General features: G+C 47.0%; 1 protein-coding gene across 1 annotated transcript in view; it reads left to right on the top strand.

The window, feature by feature from the left end:
- The first annotated feature begins 4,681 nt into the window (after window positions 1-4,681).
- NWD2 (NACHT and WD repeat domain containing 2) overlaps window positions 4,682-20,015 on the top strand; it is a 146,084-nt gene continuing 130,750 nt past the window's right edge. Inside the window, exon 1 of the mRNA XM_037131633.2 lies at window positions 4,682-4,867. Within this exon, the coding sequence (XP_036987528.2) occupies window positions 4,717-4,867 (151 nt within the window). The 5' untranslated portion in view covers window positions 4,682-4,716. The remainder of the gene's footprint in view (window positions 4,868-20,015) is intronic.

The following is a 20,015-nucleotide window of genomic DNA, read 5'->3' as shown; positions in this document are numbered from 1 at the left end:
GAAAGCAATGCTCCAAGTAAGTATCAGAGGATGGAACAAGAAAAGAGGATGTTTAAGGTGCTGTATTTAGATGAATGTCATGAAAGGGACACAAACTTGACAATCATAAAAAACAAAACATTAAATTTAGAAATATGAAATAGTCTACAAATTCAAAAACTTCCCTTCCCTTCTTCCACTTGGCGTGTGCACAGTGCTCTCATAACAATGGGAGTGTTAGAAGGTTGTGAGGAATAGACTGATCAAAAAATACATTAAACAGATTTGGAAGGGGGTGGATACAAAGTTAGCATTTCTGAGTCACGGAGACATCAGACAGCAATTTCAGAAAGGTGTAACTTTATTTAAATCTGAGCTGCTGTGAATTCTAGACACCTCTGACTCAACAGTCTCTGTGGGCATATTGTTATGCTGACAAATTCTCACGTAAACTGAAAATTCCCATTTTGTAAACAAGTCAGTGGGCTCCTGATGGTCTTGCTTATATCCTGAGATGGAGCTTTGGAAAGTGAACTCCTCGCTTGACTGACCCTGTATAACCCCCTTCTGACTTTCGCAAAGCAGATTCGAATCTTTTTCAGCCAGCGAGTCACTATGAGCATTAGGATCATAGGAAGTCCGATACTCTTCTTCATGTTTGGGAAACACAAAACACATTACTGGCTTCCTTGGCTAGATTTCCTGAGACAGAGTAGTGTAATGTGTTAACTCGGTTGTCTTTATAGTACTAGGGGCTCTATTTCCACTTCTGTCTGCAATGGGACGAACAAAAATACTGAGCTAGAAGCATCTGGGCCAAGATATTTGATGTACACAAATGTGAGTGCACCTGGAGGCAAATTCAGGTTAGGTGATGGATATTCCTTCTGCTGGGGCAGAGACAGTCACATGGGTTCTGGTTACACACTTCATGATCGCCACTCAGTCACCTAAGCAGAATCAACTGGACAGGTGATACAACCATACAGGTGGATGAAAAGTCATCAGCCGATGCAGGGAAGGGAATGGATGAGATACATTTGCACATCGTGGACTTTGGCTCAGGGAACCTGCCCATATCTCACAAAAAGTGACAAGAGGTGTTAGGCCCACACACCAGATACAGTAGGATTAGATGAGATACCTAATAAAGACCTAATACAGTATCTACCTTACAGATGCTCAGTATGTCCATGTTACTAGACATTAGCTTTAAATCCTTCCTTCTAGATTTAAAATTTACTTTGTGGGAGGGGCATTATCAATATGTCAGGGGGAGCTGCATTCTAAGATCACGATGTTCCTCCTAGCGCAATGAATAGGATGAACCTGGAAGTACTTCTACCTTTGAGCAGTGCTGATTTATCGAGGGCTGGCAGCCTCATACTATAAAGACAGGACACCTCTCTGTGGCTCTCTGGCCTGCTAGTTGGGGGAGAGAGAGGATGGAGAAGGGAATTCCTGTTTCTCATCACAGTCGTGGTCCCAGCTCTGTTCTAGGTGCTTTAAATTGCCCAGCCACTTCGAGGATGAAACATGCTTGCCTGTGGTCTTACAGGGAAAGAACAAGACCCAAAGAAAACAAGGCTTTGTCACCCAACCAACTTGGACAAGGTTGAAGAGTCTGATCCTGTGTGACCCTGTGGACACAGACCTTTCCTATTTGGACAGTAGAAGTGATCATTAGACTTCCACACCTGAACACACAGGCCTAAACATCTATTTTCCAGGTGACTAAAGATGTCAGCCAGGGCCTGACCCAGGCAAAATTAGAAAAGAGAGGTGGTGTGTCGCAAAGAGTGTTGGGATAGGCCACTATCCCTGGGTCCTGGCTCTAGCATTCACTGGTTGTATGACCTTGGACAAGTCACTTATGTTTTTTTGAGCCTTGGTTTTCTAGTGTGTCAAATGGAAGTCATAATAAGACATTCAGTGTTTACTGAAGGGAAAATGTAAAGTGTTTTAAACAGATATAAAAACAAAGCCATACATCTGGGTCTGTCTTCCAGATTCAGGCTTGCTCCTTCCCTTCCCTTCCCTTTTAAGTTTCTTCCCCCAGCCCTGCTTCCCTTAGCCAACAGTTCCTCGCGGTGGAAAATAAATCTAGGCAATTCATAACAAAGTGTGAGCACCAAGGGTGACTCTTGCCCATTCCACCTGCATGCAAATGAGTCTCTGGCTTCAGAACAGCACGTGTTGGTAAGAAACAGGATGGAAGGAGGTAGGAGAATATAGGAACGTGTGCAGGGGGCAGGTGAGTGGTCAGGTATCCTTACGTAGAAACCACCCTGATAACCCAAAGACTGCAGCCTGCTCTACCTGATGCAAAGCTCCCTGCACATTATCTGGCCCCACGGATACTGTGAAATTCTCTCTGCATCCTTGGTCTGCAGTGACACTGGCAGATGCTAAACTTCGGCCTGTCTAGAACAGTTAATTAGGTTATAGAGGCTGCCAAAAATCCCAAAGTCATCCTAAAGAAAGGGCAACACTTTCAGCTCCAAAGCAAAGGTCAGAAAACACAAATACTAAACTGAGTCTTGAAAGAGAAACCACCCTAATAAACAGGGGCAGGGAAGAACAGAAGAAAGGGGGGCCCTGAGCAACACGTCAATGCCTCCTCAGTCTCTTTCAAACAACACTGAGATCAGGCATGAAGGGGTCCTGTCTGCCTTCTCCACTGATGAGTACAGTATATTTACACAGGGCGATGCTGTAACAGATACTGTATGCTCAGAGTCTGTTCCAGAGCTCTCAGTCCATACCTCCTGGGACAGCAGGGGGGCTTTCGGAGACCTCCTTCCTGCTGGCCAACATTCCCACCTGAGAGTTATGAGGCTAAAGAGCTGAAGGAGTTAAGCTGCTAAATGGAATCAGTTGAACAAATGCCTGGGTAAGTTCAGGGCTTCTTCATCGCTTGCATTAAATTATTACAAAGTAAGAACTGCTGTCTGACCCCTGGTTCTCAGCAGTGAAGAAGGAGCATCAAAAACACAGAGACCCAATTCTTGCAAAAAAGATTACCCCAGAAAGTGTGTGTTGGGGGTGTGGTGACAAAATAAACAGCAGTGCCTAGGACTTCACTGCCACCAGCAGGGCCCAGAAGAAGTGCAGGCCTGGAGGGAGCCGCGAGCTGCCTACTGAAGCCCCGGGGGAGAGGATGAAACTTGCAGCTAAGCTGCTTCTGACCTGGGCCCACCCACCCCTTCCCCAACTTCAAAGCGTTTTAAGAGCTGCTCTTCTTCTCTAAAAGGTTAAGAAGAGTTCCTGCCCTAAAGCTCAAAATGAAGGGTTTGAAGAACAAACTCCAATTACGGGACAAAACAATCCCTCCTCCCTTGCCCAGGTTTTCATTTCGGTTCTGGGATTTGCAGTATTTCCATAGGTGCAGTGGAGTGTGACCCAGAGATGGCAATTTTACAGCTGTGCCCATCTGCATCTCACTTCCCCCAGGACGTGGGTCAGACCCCTCCAGCTGTCTGCCTCGTGCCACCGACCCCAGGTAACACTGTCCTGCATCCGCTGTGGCCATCGCTGGCAGAGCCAACTCAAGCTTTGCATGGCTTGGAAGAGTGGCCCAACGCCAACTCTGAGCTCCGGCACCTCGCCCTGATCCGTGGTCATCCGCATTTTGCCGGACCTTGCGCGGGGTGGCGTGCATCGTCAAGGCCCGTGGGGGTCTGAGAGACGTTGGGCCTGCGGAATGGCCCAGGAAAGCACCGAAGCTGGAGGAGGACGGTCCCCATGGAGGCTTAGAGACCTTAGGAGGGCTCCCGGCGGATTTCCGCTCTTGGAAAGGTTCCACAACCACGCGACGAAGAGCACGTGAGTCGCACAGCCTCCCCCATAAAAACCCCCGCTTGGCTGAGCCTGAGGAGCGGAGCGAAAGGAGCAGCCGGGTAGGGCCACCTGCTCCCCAAGAGACAGGTTGGCGGTGACACTCCCTCCGAGACGCCCCAAACGGCGCCACGTTTTGATGCTTCAGACTCGCGGGGTCCAGGCCCAGTGCGTGTGTCTAACTTTGATGCCGTATTCCCGGCACTTAGGCAAAGACGTTCAGACGCCGGCACCGGTGTATTCCCGAAAAGGCTCAGGGCTTCTTTGACCTTTAGGATAGGGGGCGGAGTAGCAGGGATCTCGGGCTGATTTCTTTCCTGTCCTCCACCGCGGAGGCAGCCACCGGCGCTCGGGATCGTCTTCAAGGAAGCCCAGAAGTCCCTGAGCAGCCGGAGGCCCCAGCCCCTGCCGCCCTTTAAGCCGTGGGAGGCAGCTTCCGATAAACTCCGGACGCCTTTCGTAAAGTTTAGTCTCCTTTCCACGCCCTCTCCGTCCCACCTCCTGGGCAGCCCCCTCCTCCCGCGGCAGGCACAAGCGGGGAGATGGCCGTGGACCCGGCGACTGGCGTGGGCGCTTCCGGGCGCAAAGGGGCGCCGCGCGCTTAGCCGCCGGCGCGCTGACCTCCCGCTACCGCCAGCTGCTGCGCGGAGCCCGGGCAGTGAGCGAAGGCGGGCGCCCGGTGGGGCAGGAGGAGGAGGCGGCGGCGGCTACAAAGGCCCGAGGGTCCGTATGGCCACTCCCCGCCGGCCGGTGCTGTGCGCAACGGAGCTCGCCGGCGGCACCTCGGGCTCGCAGCGGCTCTGAGCCTCGCAGCCTGCGGGGATCGACCTCGCCGCTCTCGGAGCCGCCAGCTGGAACCCGAGAAGCAGGAGGCGGCGGCGCCTATTCCTCCAAAAGGCGATGTGGTCGGCCGGTGCGGGCACCAAGCTGCCCTGCCCCCGAGACTCTGCGCTTCGGCGAGCGGCTTTCTCCGGGAACCTCACCGCCCTGCCTTCTCACCTCGTGCCCGCCGGCCGCAGCGTCCGGGTCTTCATCAGCGCCAACCCTGAAGGTAAGTCGCTAGGATACGTCTGTCCTTCTGTCCGGCCGCGTGGCGGGATCCGCAGAGAGTCACAGCCGTACAGCCGGGTGTGGTGTGCGGCCGCAGCGCTCCCTTCCTCCTGCTAATTTAGCCTTGGCCGCCCTGAGCGCTGGGGAATTTCATTTGAGTCACTTTTACTCGCCTCGCCCTTCCCCTCCGCCTGCTGACTCGCCCTGGGACACCCGTTCTCACCGTTGGGTTACTCCTCCGGGTTGAGCTAGGAAACGTCCCAACCATTGCCAGATGCTTCTGGAAGCTCCAACCCGGCTCCGCCACCCCTTTTCCTTTTCTTTTAGCGGTTTCGTCTCCCAGGTTATCAAGACCAGTAGCTCTCCGTGGCCGGTTCCCGAGTAGGGGCACCCTCCTTCCCTACTTCTTCAGGCCGAGGCAAAGTGTTCCCCAAGACTCGCGTCCTTGGGGGACCGAGAAGACCCCTGTCAACTGAAAGCCCGCAAAGGTCGGCGAGAACAAGCCGTGGGGTCTTGGGATCAACTGGCGCCCAGCCGAGAGTTGGTTTCCCAGTGGGGCGCCCGGGGTGAGCCCATCTCTGCAGCTAGGTGCCCCCGGCTTGATCTCCCCGGTCCAGACCCCGGCCCTCCCAGTCGAGTACCCGCTTGAGGCTGAACACCTGGTCGGCGGGCGCTGCGGGAAACTTGTTGATTTATTACATTCACGAATCACAGCGGCTGAGCGCTGGGTGGTTAGTCCCTTGCTCATCACTGCTTTTTAGTTCCCATCCTGAAAGTTAACTTTCATTGCCAGTAAGTGAAGAAGAAGTAGGCTGCATTTGACGTGAGCTGGATGAAACTGCAGGAATTGCCTTTTCCAGAACAGTAGATGTTCTGGAGAACAATAGCTGTAAAATGAGTTTTTGGGAGACTGGTATAGACGTGCGAGATCCGAAACGAACTTTTTCTGTGCGGCAATAAGCCTGGAGTCTGACAGAAAAGTAAAAGGAAAAAAGAACGTTGACAAGCAATCATTGGATAGAATCGTTTGAAAACCCCAAGCTCTGGTTGCCAGTAAAAAGCGTGCAGAAAGGAGCAACAACAACAAAACTTTTTTTAAAAAAATTGTTTTTAAAAAGGGACTAGCAGACACTAATTCTAATTAGTCTTAGAAGGACTTGTACTTTTTAGGTGGGGGCACTGACTGGCCTTCGATCAGTTTACAACTCACTTGCACAGAGCACGGTAACCAAGGAGGTTTCCGGAGGGGTACAGTCCACTCCAAAGATCTTGTGAGGGCAACTGTGTCTTTAAGGATTTTTGCTTTAATCTGGATAAAGCAAACCATGGAGATTTGCAGAGCCGTTTATGGATTATGAAAACAGCTAACACATGTTTAAAGTGTTTGAGAGAATCATGTTAGAAAATGCTTAGTCTTAAAATTTTCAGTTCTCCAGAGTTGAGAAAAGAAAAATCTCATGAAGTATTTAAATATGCTGATGTAAAATAGCTAAATTACTGTTTTTCTTCAGATCAGTTGTTTCTAAAATACAGTGAAAATTGTTAATATCAAAAGTGAATTGTTCTCATCGAATTTATAATATCTGGGATAAAAACCAGTGATAGGTTTAAATTGAATCAGCTAAATGTTGAATTAATCTTCAAGATTAATGTCATTTTTCTTAAGCCCATCCACGTGATTCTTTAAATTCTCTAGTTTTTTTTTTACATAAAAACTTTAACATATGTTGACCATAGGAAAGCAAAGAGGAGAGAGTTGCTGATCATGTCTTCTGGTCACTGAGCTGAGCAGCCTTTTAAAAACATCAGAAATGTGATGCTCACCTGAGACCTTTCCGTGGGGCTGGGACCACAGATTGTGTCTGAATTAGAGAGTGGAGGGCGTGTGGACTAGGAAAGACAGAGATGGGCATTTTTGAGAACCAGAATGTGAAGACTTGCAGTCTTGGCAAATGCTCTGTCGGAGGCAGCATTTTACCGTGAGACCTCTGTGGATACAGCTCAGGAAGTGAAGGGTATGTTTTGGTACAATCCAATATTAGCTTCTTGGCCAATACTCAAGAGCCTCTCCACTGTCAAATTAAGACAGAGAACATTATCTCATGCTTTCCGTTACGAGTTGAAATCTTATTTATGCTCTAAATAAAAGCTGCTTTGTGTTGAACTCAGAGCAGTAGTTTGAGGATGTAGCCAAGATCTCTGTCACGGAGATGATTGTTTTTATAGCTATTGTTTTACAAGGCTGTGTGGAATTTCCCATCAGTAATAAAGATAACACATGTCTTTAGAACGGACAACTTAGGTTTCTGTATATTATTTGACTTCCATCAAACCCTGTGAGGATGGTGGAACAGAGAGTGTTCTCCCTATTTTACAGATGAGTAAACTGAGGCTATATGGGGTAAGCTAGTTGCCTGAACTCACATGGCAGAATGAAACAAGTGTAGAGCTTGCAGGAGACTTAGAACATCTCTCTTAGTACTCTTTGGCCAGGGCTATGTTCATGCCAGATTTCTGTAACATATCTTATATCTGTACAGACAAGGAAATAAGCTGAATGCAGCAGATAAGGACTGTCCTTACTCTCGAAGCCTGACAGCCAGGAGAAGCTGAGGAGTAGGAAGGGCCCATGGCTGTCACGACCCACCTCACCTCCACCAAGAGGTAGCCTTAGGGGCATTTCAAGATAATTTCATTATGTTCCGAGCGGTAATGGCAGGTAAGGGCTGTGGACTTGAACTCTCAGATTGCACAAACTTGCCCTCCCAGTCACTATCAGCAGAAGACAAGCAAGACACAGACCTGTCCCACCCCACCAGTGGACACGGTTTCCCCTTTAACATTTAAGACATGGAGGCGCAGAGAAGAATGACAGGTTTACTTACAGGAGAGAACAAAAGGGCTGGTCTCTTTGTGCTCAAATTTTTCCTTCTAGATGCATCATCCATCAGATTAAGACACGTCTCCTGGGAGGAGTAGCAGGTGACCCCACTCAGGCATGCTGTACTTATGGATCTCCCTCTGTGTATCAGCAGACATCTGGAGTGGAGAAGATACTCAAACACCTATTTTTGTGCATTCTGCTCCCCACACAGATTTATGCATCTCAGGGTTGTGTGCTTTGTCCACAATAACAATGATCAGATGCTCAGTCAATTCCCAAGTAGACTTTTTTACTTTGCATGCCTTTGCATCTGCCCTGAATACTCCATGTTGTTGCAGTCTTGGTAGAAAAGCTTGCTCTCTATTTTGGCAGAAGCCACCGTGAATAGAGAACTGTTTTCCTGACAGTTTCTGCAACCAGTGGCCGTTTGCTTTAGCAGATGCTCCCAGACAAGAGGTAGAAAGATGTGCTGAAGAAATTCATATGAAACCTATGAGTGCTCTTCACCATGGTTCTTCCTACCTTCCCTACAATATTACTTCAAGCATCCCTGGCTTTTTTTTTTAATGAGTAATCAGAAAAAAATACAGTTGAACACAGCAAAAAAATATATATATACACATACAGCTGTTTTCACATCCCAGGAACATCTTAAAAAGGTAAGAGTCTTGAAGGAGAATATCCTAAAGTGCTATTTTATGATAATTACAAATAAAGTATATATAATAACTGAGTTCTAAAGTTGTAGGGGTTGTATTTTCAAGCCCTTCAGCAAACTTTTTTTAGGCAGGAAGAGGGTACTAGACAGAAATACGGACTTGAGAGCAGTCTGCCAGGGTTTGACACCTTAGTCCACCATTCAATGCTGTGATTTCTTGAGCAGTTGTTTAGCTCACCTGTTCTCAGTTCCCTGATCTATGAAAGACAATAACCACACCCACCGTGCAGGGTTACTGGGTAGATTAAATAAGCTAGTGGATATAAAGCACTTAGAACAGTGCTGGTCACTTAGTAAACATTATGTAAATATTTATTGTTGTTCTTCTTCTTATTATTAGTTTCCACTGTGATCTAGAGACTGTGTGTGTGTGTGTGTGTGTGTGTGTGTAAACAAGAACAAGGCATTTCCTGCCCTCATGGAAGCGCGTAGTTCCCTAGAACCCTATCAGTTAGAACTCAATGGTAAAACAGACAGTTCCACTCAAGATACTTCAGGGAACTACGTGCTCATTGTAAAAAAGCACTGTGAGGGTCTGCAGAGTGAAGGGGCATCACTAGGCATTTAGATAAATCGCCAAAACCATCTTTCAGAGGACAGGAAACTCCGGAAGCCACCGCCAGTATCACAGTTGGTATTGGGGAGCTGGCCAGCTTCTACGAACGCAAGCATCAGCTGAAACCGTGTGGCACCCAACACAACTGGTGGCCGAGGAACTTCCCTGTCTTCCTTGGCCTCTGGATCCCACGCAACTATTGAATACAGCCCTCTGGCAGAACCAGAATTGTGCTGGGACGCCGGCAGTTTTTTTAAGTCTGAGACCTCAGGCTTCCAGGCCCTGTATGGCAAGGGAGAGAATGAGTGGAAGTGGTCACAGGTGCTCAAAACCAAGAAACGGTGTCTAGCCCAGGGGGAGCCGGATCATTCACTTGTTCACTTGTTCAACAAGTAAATGTGCATGAAGCACCTACTCCATATGCAGTGCTGTTTTGGGGCTTAGAAAACAGCACTGTGAATAAGGTCATCTGTGTGGTGAGCACTGTGCTAAAATGTGAACAGAACATTGAGGAGATGCTGAAGGGGAGTTGAGCCCCCTTGGGAGCGCAGAGCAAGGAGTTGGGAGGACTGCTCAGAGGAATTTGCGGGAAGCCAGGATGTAGAAACTGTTCTACGCCATGATCAGACGGGAGGCAAAGTGAGGGGGGAGGAGATCTCTGCAGGCATTAGGAAAAGGTTACCATTCAATGAAGAGCTTTAATCTCCTTGAGTAAGAGTGCAGCTGATGTCTTGAGGTGGTACTGTCATTTGTCCTCTGAAGGTGGCTCATTTAGAAAGACATTTAAAAGAAAGCATGTCTGGGACCATACAGGTGTTCTGCATACCAATAGGTCGTGATTTTATGGTTTAATAAATCATCAACAGATCTTTCAAGGTTCTTGTCACACCATGGCAATGACACCATTTGCCATTTTAAAGGGCGTCTGCAAGTTTGTGTTTTATTTCTGTTGTCTTTTGCTGGATATCAACCTTCCTCAAAGCTTAGTGACTTAAAAGAATGATTTATCAGTCCTCACAATTGAATGTCTGGGAGTCTGGGCCGGGCGTGGCCTGCGGAAGAAGGACGTTTCCTCTGTTCCCCCGAGGCATCCGTCACTCAGCATTCAGCCAAGCCTAGGAGGACAGGACAGTCAGGGTTCACTTGTGTGTCTGACTCCTCAGGGCTTCTCCAGGAGGGCTCGCTCTCCCCAGTTTTTCTCTCGTTGCAGAGGAGTCTAGCCAAGGGTTCATTATAGGGGACTGGCAACTGCTGGGCCTCTTAAGAACTGGGCTGGAAAGCCCTAGTATGTCCCTTTTGCGCTGCTGTCTGTGCAAATCATGGGCTAGCCTAGATTCCAAAGCAAGAGAAAGAGCCCCCCAGCTCTGGGCGTGAGGAGAGGCGTGTGCATGCTGGGAAAAGCAAGGATTCATGGTGGCTGGTTTCAATAGCAGCAAAACCCCAGGATATATGGTGTGCGCTTTCTTTGACCTTTGTTATAATTAGATTAAATGGTGGTATGCACAGAAAGTGAGTAATCTAGTAGCCTGGCACAGCACTAAACCAGTACTAGTAATCATGGTTGATGATGATAATGATACGTTGTTGAGGATGGATGTTGGCTTTGTAAACGGTGCCCCTCTAGAACCTCCCAAATTCTAAACTGAGAAAAAAATACCAGGGAATTTTTAGACAGGAGATCAAAATATCCTATTTGGACTGATAAGGATAACGATGGAGAATGCTTTGGGGCCTCCTAATCGGACATTCTTCCACGCCCACATTAGGGGGTGTCCAGGGGGCCTGCCCCCGAAACCTTGGAGAGAGTGTACCCACACTTCCTGTGGGCAGATCAGGTCCTGGGGGACTAGCAAACAGCTGAGTCAAGCTTGCTGGTTTCTTCTTCCCATATTTTCTCATCAAATAAATTCCCTCTTATGCCCTTCACTCCAGGTCTGGACAGAGCAAGTGAAGAGGTAAAGAAAAGTCCAAGGAGTCTTTTGTTCCAGGAGAGACCTCAGTTAGAGGAAGCAGGGCTTCTCAACCCTGACGTGAATATTCAGTTCAGTTTTAACATTTGTGCACAGTGGGATCCTTTAATTATTCAGGATCATTTAAATTAGATATCTAGTTTGACATAACCCAACTTTTATTGCAGCCAACTATCTTAATACAAAGAAGAGAATACAGTAAGGTATAAGATATGACGTAACCTTATGAATAAAAGTTAGATCTATATCAAATGCCAGCATCAGAATACTTTTATAGGGGAGTGCTTGGCACAGCCTTGGGAAAAGTCACCTAATTTCTCTAGAAATAATACGCTGTTTTAAACCGCTAGGTTTCGGGATAAAGTAATATGCAGCAATAGACAATTGAAAAAAATTAAGTGCAAACTCATATACTCCTTTGAAAATGGGATATGATGCCATTCCTACCGAGTAACAGGAATTTGTCTGCAAAGTACTGGGTTTGATAAAGTTTTTCCAACTCAAAAATTCTTTTAAGTTTTGTTGTTAATGGTCATGCGATTTAAATAAATGTAACACATAGTAGGTGTCTCAAAAGTATACACAGGTGCTGAGCTATGTACAACCAATTGAGAAGAGCGTCTGGTGTTACTGAAAGGTAGACACCTTTGTCTTCTTCAAGGCTTTAGCTTCCATTATATTTTTTGTTGAGATCAAAGAAGATTCATTCAAGAAATTAAAGTGGGCTGATGCATAATTAGAAAAAGGAGTTATGTGATAGAAAGTTAATAAAAGGATAAATTACAGCTTTGGATGCAGTTCAGATGGAGCAATACCCACTTCTAATGAAATGCTTCCTTGAAATCTCATTTTCAGTCCAAAATATATCAAAGACTTTGACATGGATACACTCAAAAGAGCAAAGCCCAGATGTCAGGCGTCTTATTCCAAGAGTGATTACAGAATTTAACTCAGAAAGGAAACCACAAAATTGAAAGTCTCTCTCATAATGCTTAATCTGATCCATTATATGCAGTGTCATTCAGAGAGATCTGGCCACCACGTATATTTCCTTTAAATTTTATTCTAAGCATCAGCTGCCATACTTACTAGATACCTGTTATATACAACCAAACTCCTGACTGGTTGGTGTGGAGCATTACAAAGGAAGTAAGAGATACATACTGCTGTCTTCAGTCTTTAGACTCATCCATCCGTAAGGCAGGACAAACAACCACTACTAAAAGTACAGGCGCTGTGGTTGTGAGAGGGATGTCTACATGAAAGGCCAGTTAGAATAATGAGAATCGAACCATCCAGTCTGATTCCCAGTCAGGCACGAGGTGGCCAAACTTACTCAAAGACCAAGGTGTATCTGATCTGAGAAACAGACCTAATGGCAGGAGGGAGCTGGCCCAGTTGTACATGATGAAAACAAGTCCAGATCCAAGAGAGGAACACAATTTGGGGCTTCCAGTCAAGCCAGCCAGCGGCACAGGCGGACATGGCTCGCCTCTGCACAGCCACATCAAAATTACAACCAAATTCTAGAACAGTCATCACTCAGAAACATCAGAAATCAAGTTAAATGGAAGGCCAACAATTACGGATATAAGAAGCCACATCCGTCGAGACTGGTAGGAGGGGCACAGACATGGAACACAGTTTTGGAAGAGAAATCATTTGTTACCAGAAGATCTGATATCAGAGATTATTCAGCAAATGAGCAAAGCATGTGCTGAAATTTAGTTTCCTTGAGTGTCAGAAGAATAACTCAGGAATTTACTCAGATAAATTGGAGGCGTTCAGGCAGGTACAAAGAATGAAGGTAAAACAAGGATGTGGGCACAAAACCCACCCTGAGGTGGAGAATATGGGGGTGTAGGCAGAGAAGGAGCATCTGGTAAAATCCCGGCAAGGTCCCAGCCCCTAGTCCTGAGCTGGGGCTGAGGTCCTGGGACCAGGTATGTTGCCGGGACTAGAACAAGGCGGGGGGAGAACTGCTGCCCAGGTGATCTGTCCCTGAGTCCCAGGGGCTTGGGGGAGAACTGATGAGACATTTCCTGGCTGAGGTCACTGTTGGGTCCAAGGACTAAGAACAGCCAGCACTGTGGGTGGCATGAAGTATGTCTTCAGGTTTCTCGGAGAATAGATGCAGGGGCTGGGCAGCAGGAAGGGTGATTGAGGGAGAATGAGGAATTCAGAACAGTATTTGAGAGCTCAGGAAGACTTGATTATCCGAACAGAAGGTGTTCCACAGAGAGAGAGAGGGAGTACTATATATCCCGGAGGTCTCATTGCTTGGTCCGCAGTGGCTGATGAAGCCACTATTGTGTTGCAGCCACAAATGCTTATGGCCACACCCAGGCTTGGTGGGACAGAGACCAGTGATTGATTATGAATGTCTGCAGAGTGAGGACTGATGCATGTCCTTGTTTACGCAGTGCATTTGCAGCTGTGAACACATGCAGTAGAGGAATGAATGGGCCCATGTCAGCAGCAAAGAGTGGGAAGCCTTGGGTTATGTTTTGTTTTGGCCAAGGTAGCGAGGGCAAGCCTGTGTGAAAGGAAAGTTTTTTCCAAGCAATAACTGGTGAGAAATTTCCTTGCCCAAATGACAGAACTGGTAGAATCATCACTTCTGAAGGAGGAAGATGTGTTGTGTTGAGACTGTTACGTGGACTGGCCGTCTACTTGCGTGTGGTAGAACCTGCGTACTAGTTAGCTGCCAAGCAGAGTGGAGCTTCAGTAGATCACACTCAGAGGACAGTATTCTGGAAAGTTCTCTAATTTACATGTAGTTCAGAAAGTACTGAGTTCACTGTTTGATAAAAAGTGATAAAGTTAACCAAGGATACCCCTTGTTGAAGAAAAACAGAAACTCCCCTGAGAACACTGAAAAGAGGACATGGAAAGCAAAGTTCCCTCCAGCCCCGGGTCCCTCTTCAGAAGTCTAAGGCATCTGCACAGAAAAGGAATAGCAAAAACAATGGGGGGAGTCTCTGGGGAAGTGGAAGCGACCTACCGTTCGGGGGGGTATTCATCTGAGCAGTTAGGGTGGATGAGAGCGGTAATGAAATAGGAATTTCACAGTTTATGAAATCACTGCTACACTGGCAGTCCTACCAGGTGTGGGAAATATGTCACGTGGCCCCACAGCATTGGTGCACCGGCCACTGAAAGGTGGGATCCGTGACTTTTCTCCTTGAATCTGGGCCCTGTGACTGTTCTTGGCCAAAGAAATGGTACAGCACTGTTTCTGGGTCCAGACTCTTAGAAATTGGCCACTTCCACTTTTGGTTTTTTGAAACGCTTATTCTTTAGAACCCAGCCATGCCATGCATGGAGAGACCACAGCCAGGAGACTGAGCCCTCTGGGACATGGATCTCTAATACATGCGCACACGTGTGCACATGCATGCACATGTGTGTGCACATGTGTGTGTGCCACCCTGCCCATGGAGGCTGTATGAGCAGAGACTTGCCTTCTGCAGGGAGCCCCACCCAAACTGCAGATTCCAGAGAAAAATGAATGATGGTTGTTTTAAGCCAGTGGTTTTGCTTTGTTAGGCAGTAATAAATTACCAAACCAGTAAAATAAAACATGCACACTAGTGTATTAATAGCTAAGAATAAAGAATTTGGGGGTTAGAGCTGGATTTGAATCCCACGACTTGTCAGTTACTCGTATAATCTCCTCAAGCTGCACTGTCTCTCCGGAGAGATGGGCTGATGGTGACCACCTCGCAGGGGTGTCGGGAGGAGTAAACGGAACACTGTGCCTAAGCCCTGCCTCAATGCCTGAAAGGCAAGAACTCAGAAATTACAGATCAGTTTGTTAGCAGCCATGGGAAATAAAGAAAAGAAGAGGTGTAGTGGTTATAGGGGAATGACAGTTACTTGAGTAACTTCATTTTTTGGTAAGTTGTGGCATGAAATAGGTCATTATTCCCAAGTTATGACATCTATATGATCATGTGTACTTTCAGCTGGAGGGGACTCCATGAAAACATCTTATGAAGGGGACTCAAAAAAACATGGGATTTTCTTCTACAGAGCAGGCCCCTTGTAGTACAGGCTTCCCCCACTAGGTGAATGTGCTAGGAACCCATCTGTATCAGTGTACCAGCTGGCGTTGTTGTGAGAAGCTGTGTTTGGCTTCAATGAATTGTTTTCTGAAGACTTTTTCAGTGCATTTGCCCATTTCATGATGGGTGATTTACGAGTGCACCTGCCTACCGCATGCTGAGTGTTCAGCAGTTTTTGACCAAAAAGGGCATGACCCCCCTCTTTCTCCACTCTCCCTACACCCCCAGTCTTCCCTCGAGTGACTTTTTTTGTTTGTTTCCTCCAATGAAAAAAGTCCTTGAAGGGAAACGTTTTTCTGTTATGGAAGAGGTGAAACAAAAAATGGCAGAAGCACTAAAAGTCATCAAAATCGACGAGTTCAAAAACTGTTTTGAGCAGTGGAAAAAACATCTCGATAGGTGTATTATATCAAATGGAGAGTACTTTGAAGGTGACCAGTTCAAACGTGTAAGAACTTGTATAAACAAGTTTTATAAATGAATTGTATACACAATTTTTTTATAAATAAATTTTGGGGTTTTTTAATCCCCCCTCATTCGAGTATTTTTAGAAGTTGATTTAATATATAAATATAATTTCATCTTTAAATAATAGAGCAGAAGCTACCGATAACTTTTTTCAAAATTAGTCCCAACCCCCTTTTAAAACCATAGCGAGCAAATTGATTTCAATAAAATGACATGCAGTGAGAATAAAAGGATAAGCCAGGTGTTGAAAGACAAACACCACATGATCTCACCTTTAACAGGAAGCTAAACAACAAAACAAACAAGCAAGCAGAATAAAAACAAAGACACTGAAATAGAGAACAAGGGGACAGCAACCAGAGGGGAGAGGAGAGGGAATTTAAGGGGAAATAGGGGAGGGATTTAGAGGAACAAGTATAAAGGACACATGGACAATAACTAAGGGGGGCGGAAATGGGAGGGAGGTGGGGAGCATGGGGCGGGTTGGGCTGGGGTGGGAGAAATAGAGAATTGTACTTGAAAAATAACTAAATAAAAAAGATAGGACTTTCACCTTTTAACGTAAAAAGTGCTAAAGGCATGTACTAAAAATCATAAATTTTCTTTCACACAGAAAGAATCCCTTTAATAACGCTGTAAATCAACATAGACTCATATGTCATTTTCCCGACTGCTGTTAATCTACTAGACCTGGGCGCCTTGTTTGCTCACTGCAGATGATTCAAAGAGCCTGCGGTGAGCACGCGGACCTGGGAGGGACCACTCCTGGTAAAACCGCGCAGCCCCCTTTTACCTGGGAAGGATTTCAATAGAAATCTCACGTATGATTAAAAACTCTCACTCCCAGTGGCTGTTACGGTAGAGTGACCCGACTTGCGTCCGTTGCTTGTGGTGTGCCTGTGATGGTTGTGGCAACCCCGAATTCTGTTGAGGAACAATGCAGGTGTTCCTGTAGATGTTGGTGTTCGGGCTGGAGGCGGGAAAGATGTGGTGAGAGGGGAGGAGGTGAGTCTCTTGAGTGAATCAGCCCACGAACCAGCAATAGCTGGCTGGATGATAAGTTGAATATGAAAGGGTTAATCATTCATTTGTCCATTGATTCTGCCCTGCACATCTGGGAGTGGAATCGAGTGAGAGGGAAGGTCCAGGAATCTAGGAGTTTGGAAACAGAAGGTGTTTGATTAAGTTTGGAGTTTGGTGCTACTTGGAGCTGCATTCATGGAGTGTGTGGTCTGTTGGGAGAACTAGCTTCAGAGGGTGGAGACTCTAGGGCCGGGTCTCTACAGCCGTTCCCTTTGGGGATCCAGCTGACCTCTGGGTGAGGCCCTGTCGACCTGGGGGTAAGGGAGTTGAGCAGCCATACATGCAGGAGGAGTTTGGGTATATTGATGGACAGTGGGATTGGGAGATGGCGGGGACAGGGGGTAGGGGATGGGTTTTGTGGACTCAGGTGGATCCTGGCAGTAGCAGGACCTGCAGGAACACACGTGGGAAGGGAGGCCGGGTCCGGAGGAAGACTGCCCCTCCCCACGTCCCCATCCACTTCTGTTTCTCTAAGGGCACCGTTGGAGTCAGCAAGCGTCTCTGAAGGCCCTGGTTTGTAGGAGCGCTGACTGTTGGTTACTTCCTTACACAGAACTGTAACATGACAGCGGAGTATTGCCCAAGGAGTCAGTTTAAGACCCTTGTATTGGGAAGAGTTTAAAAAAAAATAATGTTTTGTTTCTACTGGGTGGGGCAAAAGGAGGTTTATAGTTGTGAGCACACAAAGCAGAGTTTATTCTTTTATTACTATTTAATAATTATTGTATTACTTTCCATACAAACAACTCCAAACATACTTTCGCCCCACCCTATATGTATGTAGGGCTCAGATAACTACATCGGAATTTAATCCTCAGAATCCATAAGATATACAGCACAGGGGAAGGGTTGGTTTTGTTTTTGTTTTGACAGAAGGGAAGAGTGAGACTCGGGGCTCTAGAACCTGCCCCCAGTCCCATGCGTGGTAAACAACTGGGCAGTGCCGAGTCCAGAATTCTGAGGGTGTGGGTCTTACATGCCTGGTAGCAAACGAAGCCCCTGGCCTGGAAACCCGCAGGCCGTCCCCGGGCCCACCAGGTGCCGGCAGGGAGGAAATTCATCTCCACGGTTCTAGGTCAGCAGAGTGTTCCGAGGGGGTCCTCCCTGCCTGCTTGCCCACCCACTGCAGCTGCCCGCAGGCACAGGTCAGTCTGCTTCGATTCTACTCCTGATATCAGCAAAAGTGACACCTTTTGTTCCGTCTTTGACACAGTCGAGATAAACTGTCATCTTCTAAAAGAAGAAAGGTAAGGAAAAACAAAAAGAAAAGATTATATACATTAAGAACCAAATTCAAAAATGAGTTTCAAATATTTTTTTCCAATCTCAGGAGAAAAACAAACCCGTCAACATTTGGCTGGGCCCCCCCTTTGCTGGCCTTCATTCAGATCGTCATAGTAAGCACATGCAGGATGGCAGCCCCACCGCCTCCTCCGCCCGGCTGACGCTCAGCCTGCTGGCGCCACCGCCTCCCCAGGGGCTCCCAGGAAGCCGTGTTCCATGAACTCGGCTTCCCATTTTCTGCCGAAGCCACCAAGGGGGTGGGGGCAGTGGGAAGATAATGCCGTGTCACTCCTGGGAAAGCAGGGACTGAGGGAGGAGGTCAGAGGAGGTTTCTGCCATGAGACTAGGTGACAGCAGTGCAGTTTTCCACGTCCTAGTGCTCTGCAGAAAAGCAAGAAGAAATGAAATGCTGCTGGTATTATGGGCCAGCTCAGGACTCCGGGGACCAGTTAGGAACCCTGTCACTTGCAGTAACATTATTTTTATGGCAAGTTTCATTTTTTTGTTTTCAGTCACATCCAATCAGGCTGTGGGACAGTCATACAGAAGTTGGAGGGAGATGAGGGTTTTCCTAAGAGAACCTCCTCCCGGTCTCTGATAGCGTTGAGTGTGCGCGAGCGTCCTTGTTCTCGAGACACCCCCAGGTGGTGCGGGGGTGTGCAACGGGCCCGGACGTTACACGTCTGGCTCTGTGCCGGGGCTTTTGCTCTGGGACTCCCTGTCCTCACCTGTGGAATGAGGTGGATGGGAAACTCGACTCCTGGGGCCCCTTCCAACTCCAGCGTTACATCATTTCATTTCTTTGAAACTCCCCAGCAGTTCCATTTCATTTTCTTTCTTTCTAAGGAAAAAAAGTCTGGGGTCTAGGTTTTTATCCTGACTCTGTGAACGTGTCTCATCTGCACCATCGTCTGACTCAGAAGTTTGTTACGGTAGTGGATGTACTAGGTCAGCATACTCTGTTGAATATGTGAACGTGGGAAGTGTAAGGGAGGACAGCAGATCCAACGGGGAGCCTCAGGACTTAGAAACTCTTCCCGAGTGTTCAGTGTTAAAGTCAGACTGTGAGCCCAGAGAACCGAACACAGTGGTCCTCTCTAGGCCTACGTGTGAGACTTTTAGGTTGGTGAGGTCACTGGGCTGTTGGGTAAGGTGGGACAGAGAGCACCGACTGTCTCCCCTGTGGTGTGCGGGGCAGTCCATTCTGCAGGCTCACAACCCATGACACACGCAGGGACAGTGAGTAAAAGGGCTGAAGGGTTTAGACTCTGGAGCTGCAAACAGTTGAGTTTGCGACCTTGCTCTGTGCCATTTTCTGATTCAGTGACCATAAGCAAATTACTTAAGTTTTCTAATCCTAGATTTGCTTACTCTAAAATTGAAAATACCATTGTTGTCTTAGGGTGCTTAAATGAGATGAAGCTTGTGAAATGTTTATTACATGCCTGGCACAGAGTAAGCTCTGATTAACTGTAACTGGGATTACTATCATTATTATTAGTTCCATTATCTCCTTACCTGGAAGATGCTGGCAACTCATCTTGTAAAGAAGCGACATCAGCCCTGGCCAGTTGGAAAGTCATGCAGTAGATCGGAGGGTCACAGGTTTGATTCCCTGTTGGGACACGTGCAAGAAGCAACCAATTCGCGTTTCTCTCTCATGTCAATGTTTCTCTCCCTCTCTCTCTCCCTCCCTTCCCCTCTCTCTAAAATCAATAAGCATGTCCTCAGTTGAGAATAAAAAAAAAAAGTGACATCAAACCTGGCTCAACTAACTGGCAGTCATTTAAAACAAGAAATAGCCCCAGCTGGTATGGCTCAGTGGATTGAGCACTGGCCTGTGAACCAAAGGGTCACTGTTTCAATTCCTAATCGGGGCACATGCCTGGGTTGCAGGCCAGGTCCCCAGTAGGAGATGTGCAAGAGGCAACCACACGTGGATGTTTCTATCCCTCTCTTTCCCTCTCTCTAAAAATAAACAAAATCTTAAAAAAAATAAAACAAGAAATACTCATCTGCCAGTATGGTCTTTGTTGCCCATTCAGTAGGACAGGGAAAGATGAGTGATGTGATACCACAGTTAGAAAACATTTATATTCTGTTTATTATATTAAGCCAG

This window comes from Artibeus jamaicensis, unplaced genomic scaffold (assembly GCF_021234435.1).
Source record: "Artibeus jamaicensis isolate MK-2021 breed Jamaican fruit bat unplaced genomic scaffold, CSHL_Jam_final contig_76, whole genome shotgun sequence".
In the NCBI taxonomy this organism is placed as follows: Eukaryota; Metazoa; Chordata; class Mammalia; order Chiroptera; family Phyllostomidae; genus Artibeus; species Artibeus jamaicensis.
Note: the sequence above shows the minus strand (reverse complement) of the source record. Positions and strands in the feature narration are given on the sequence as shown.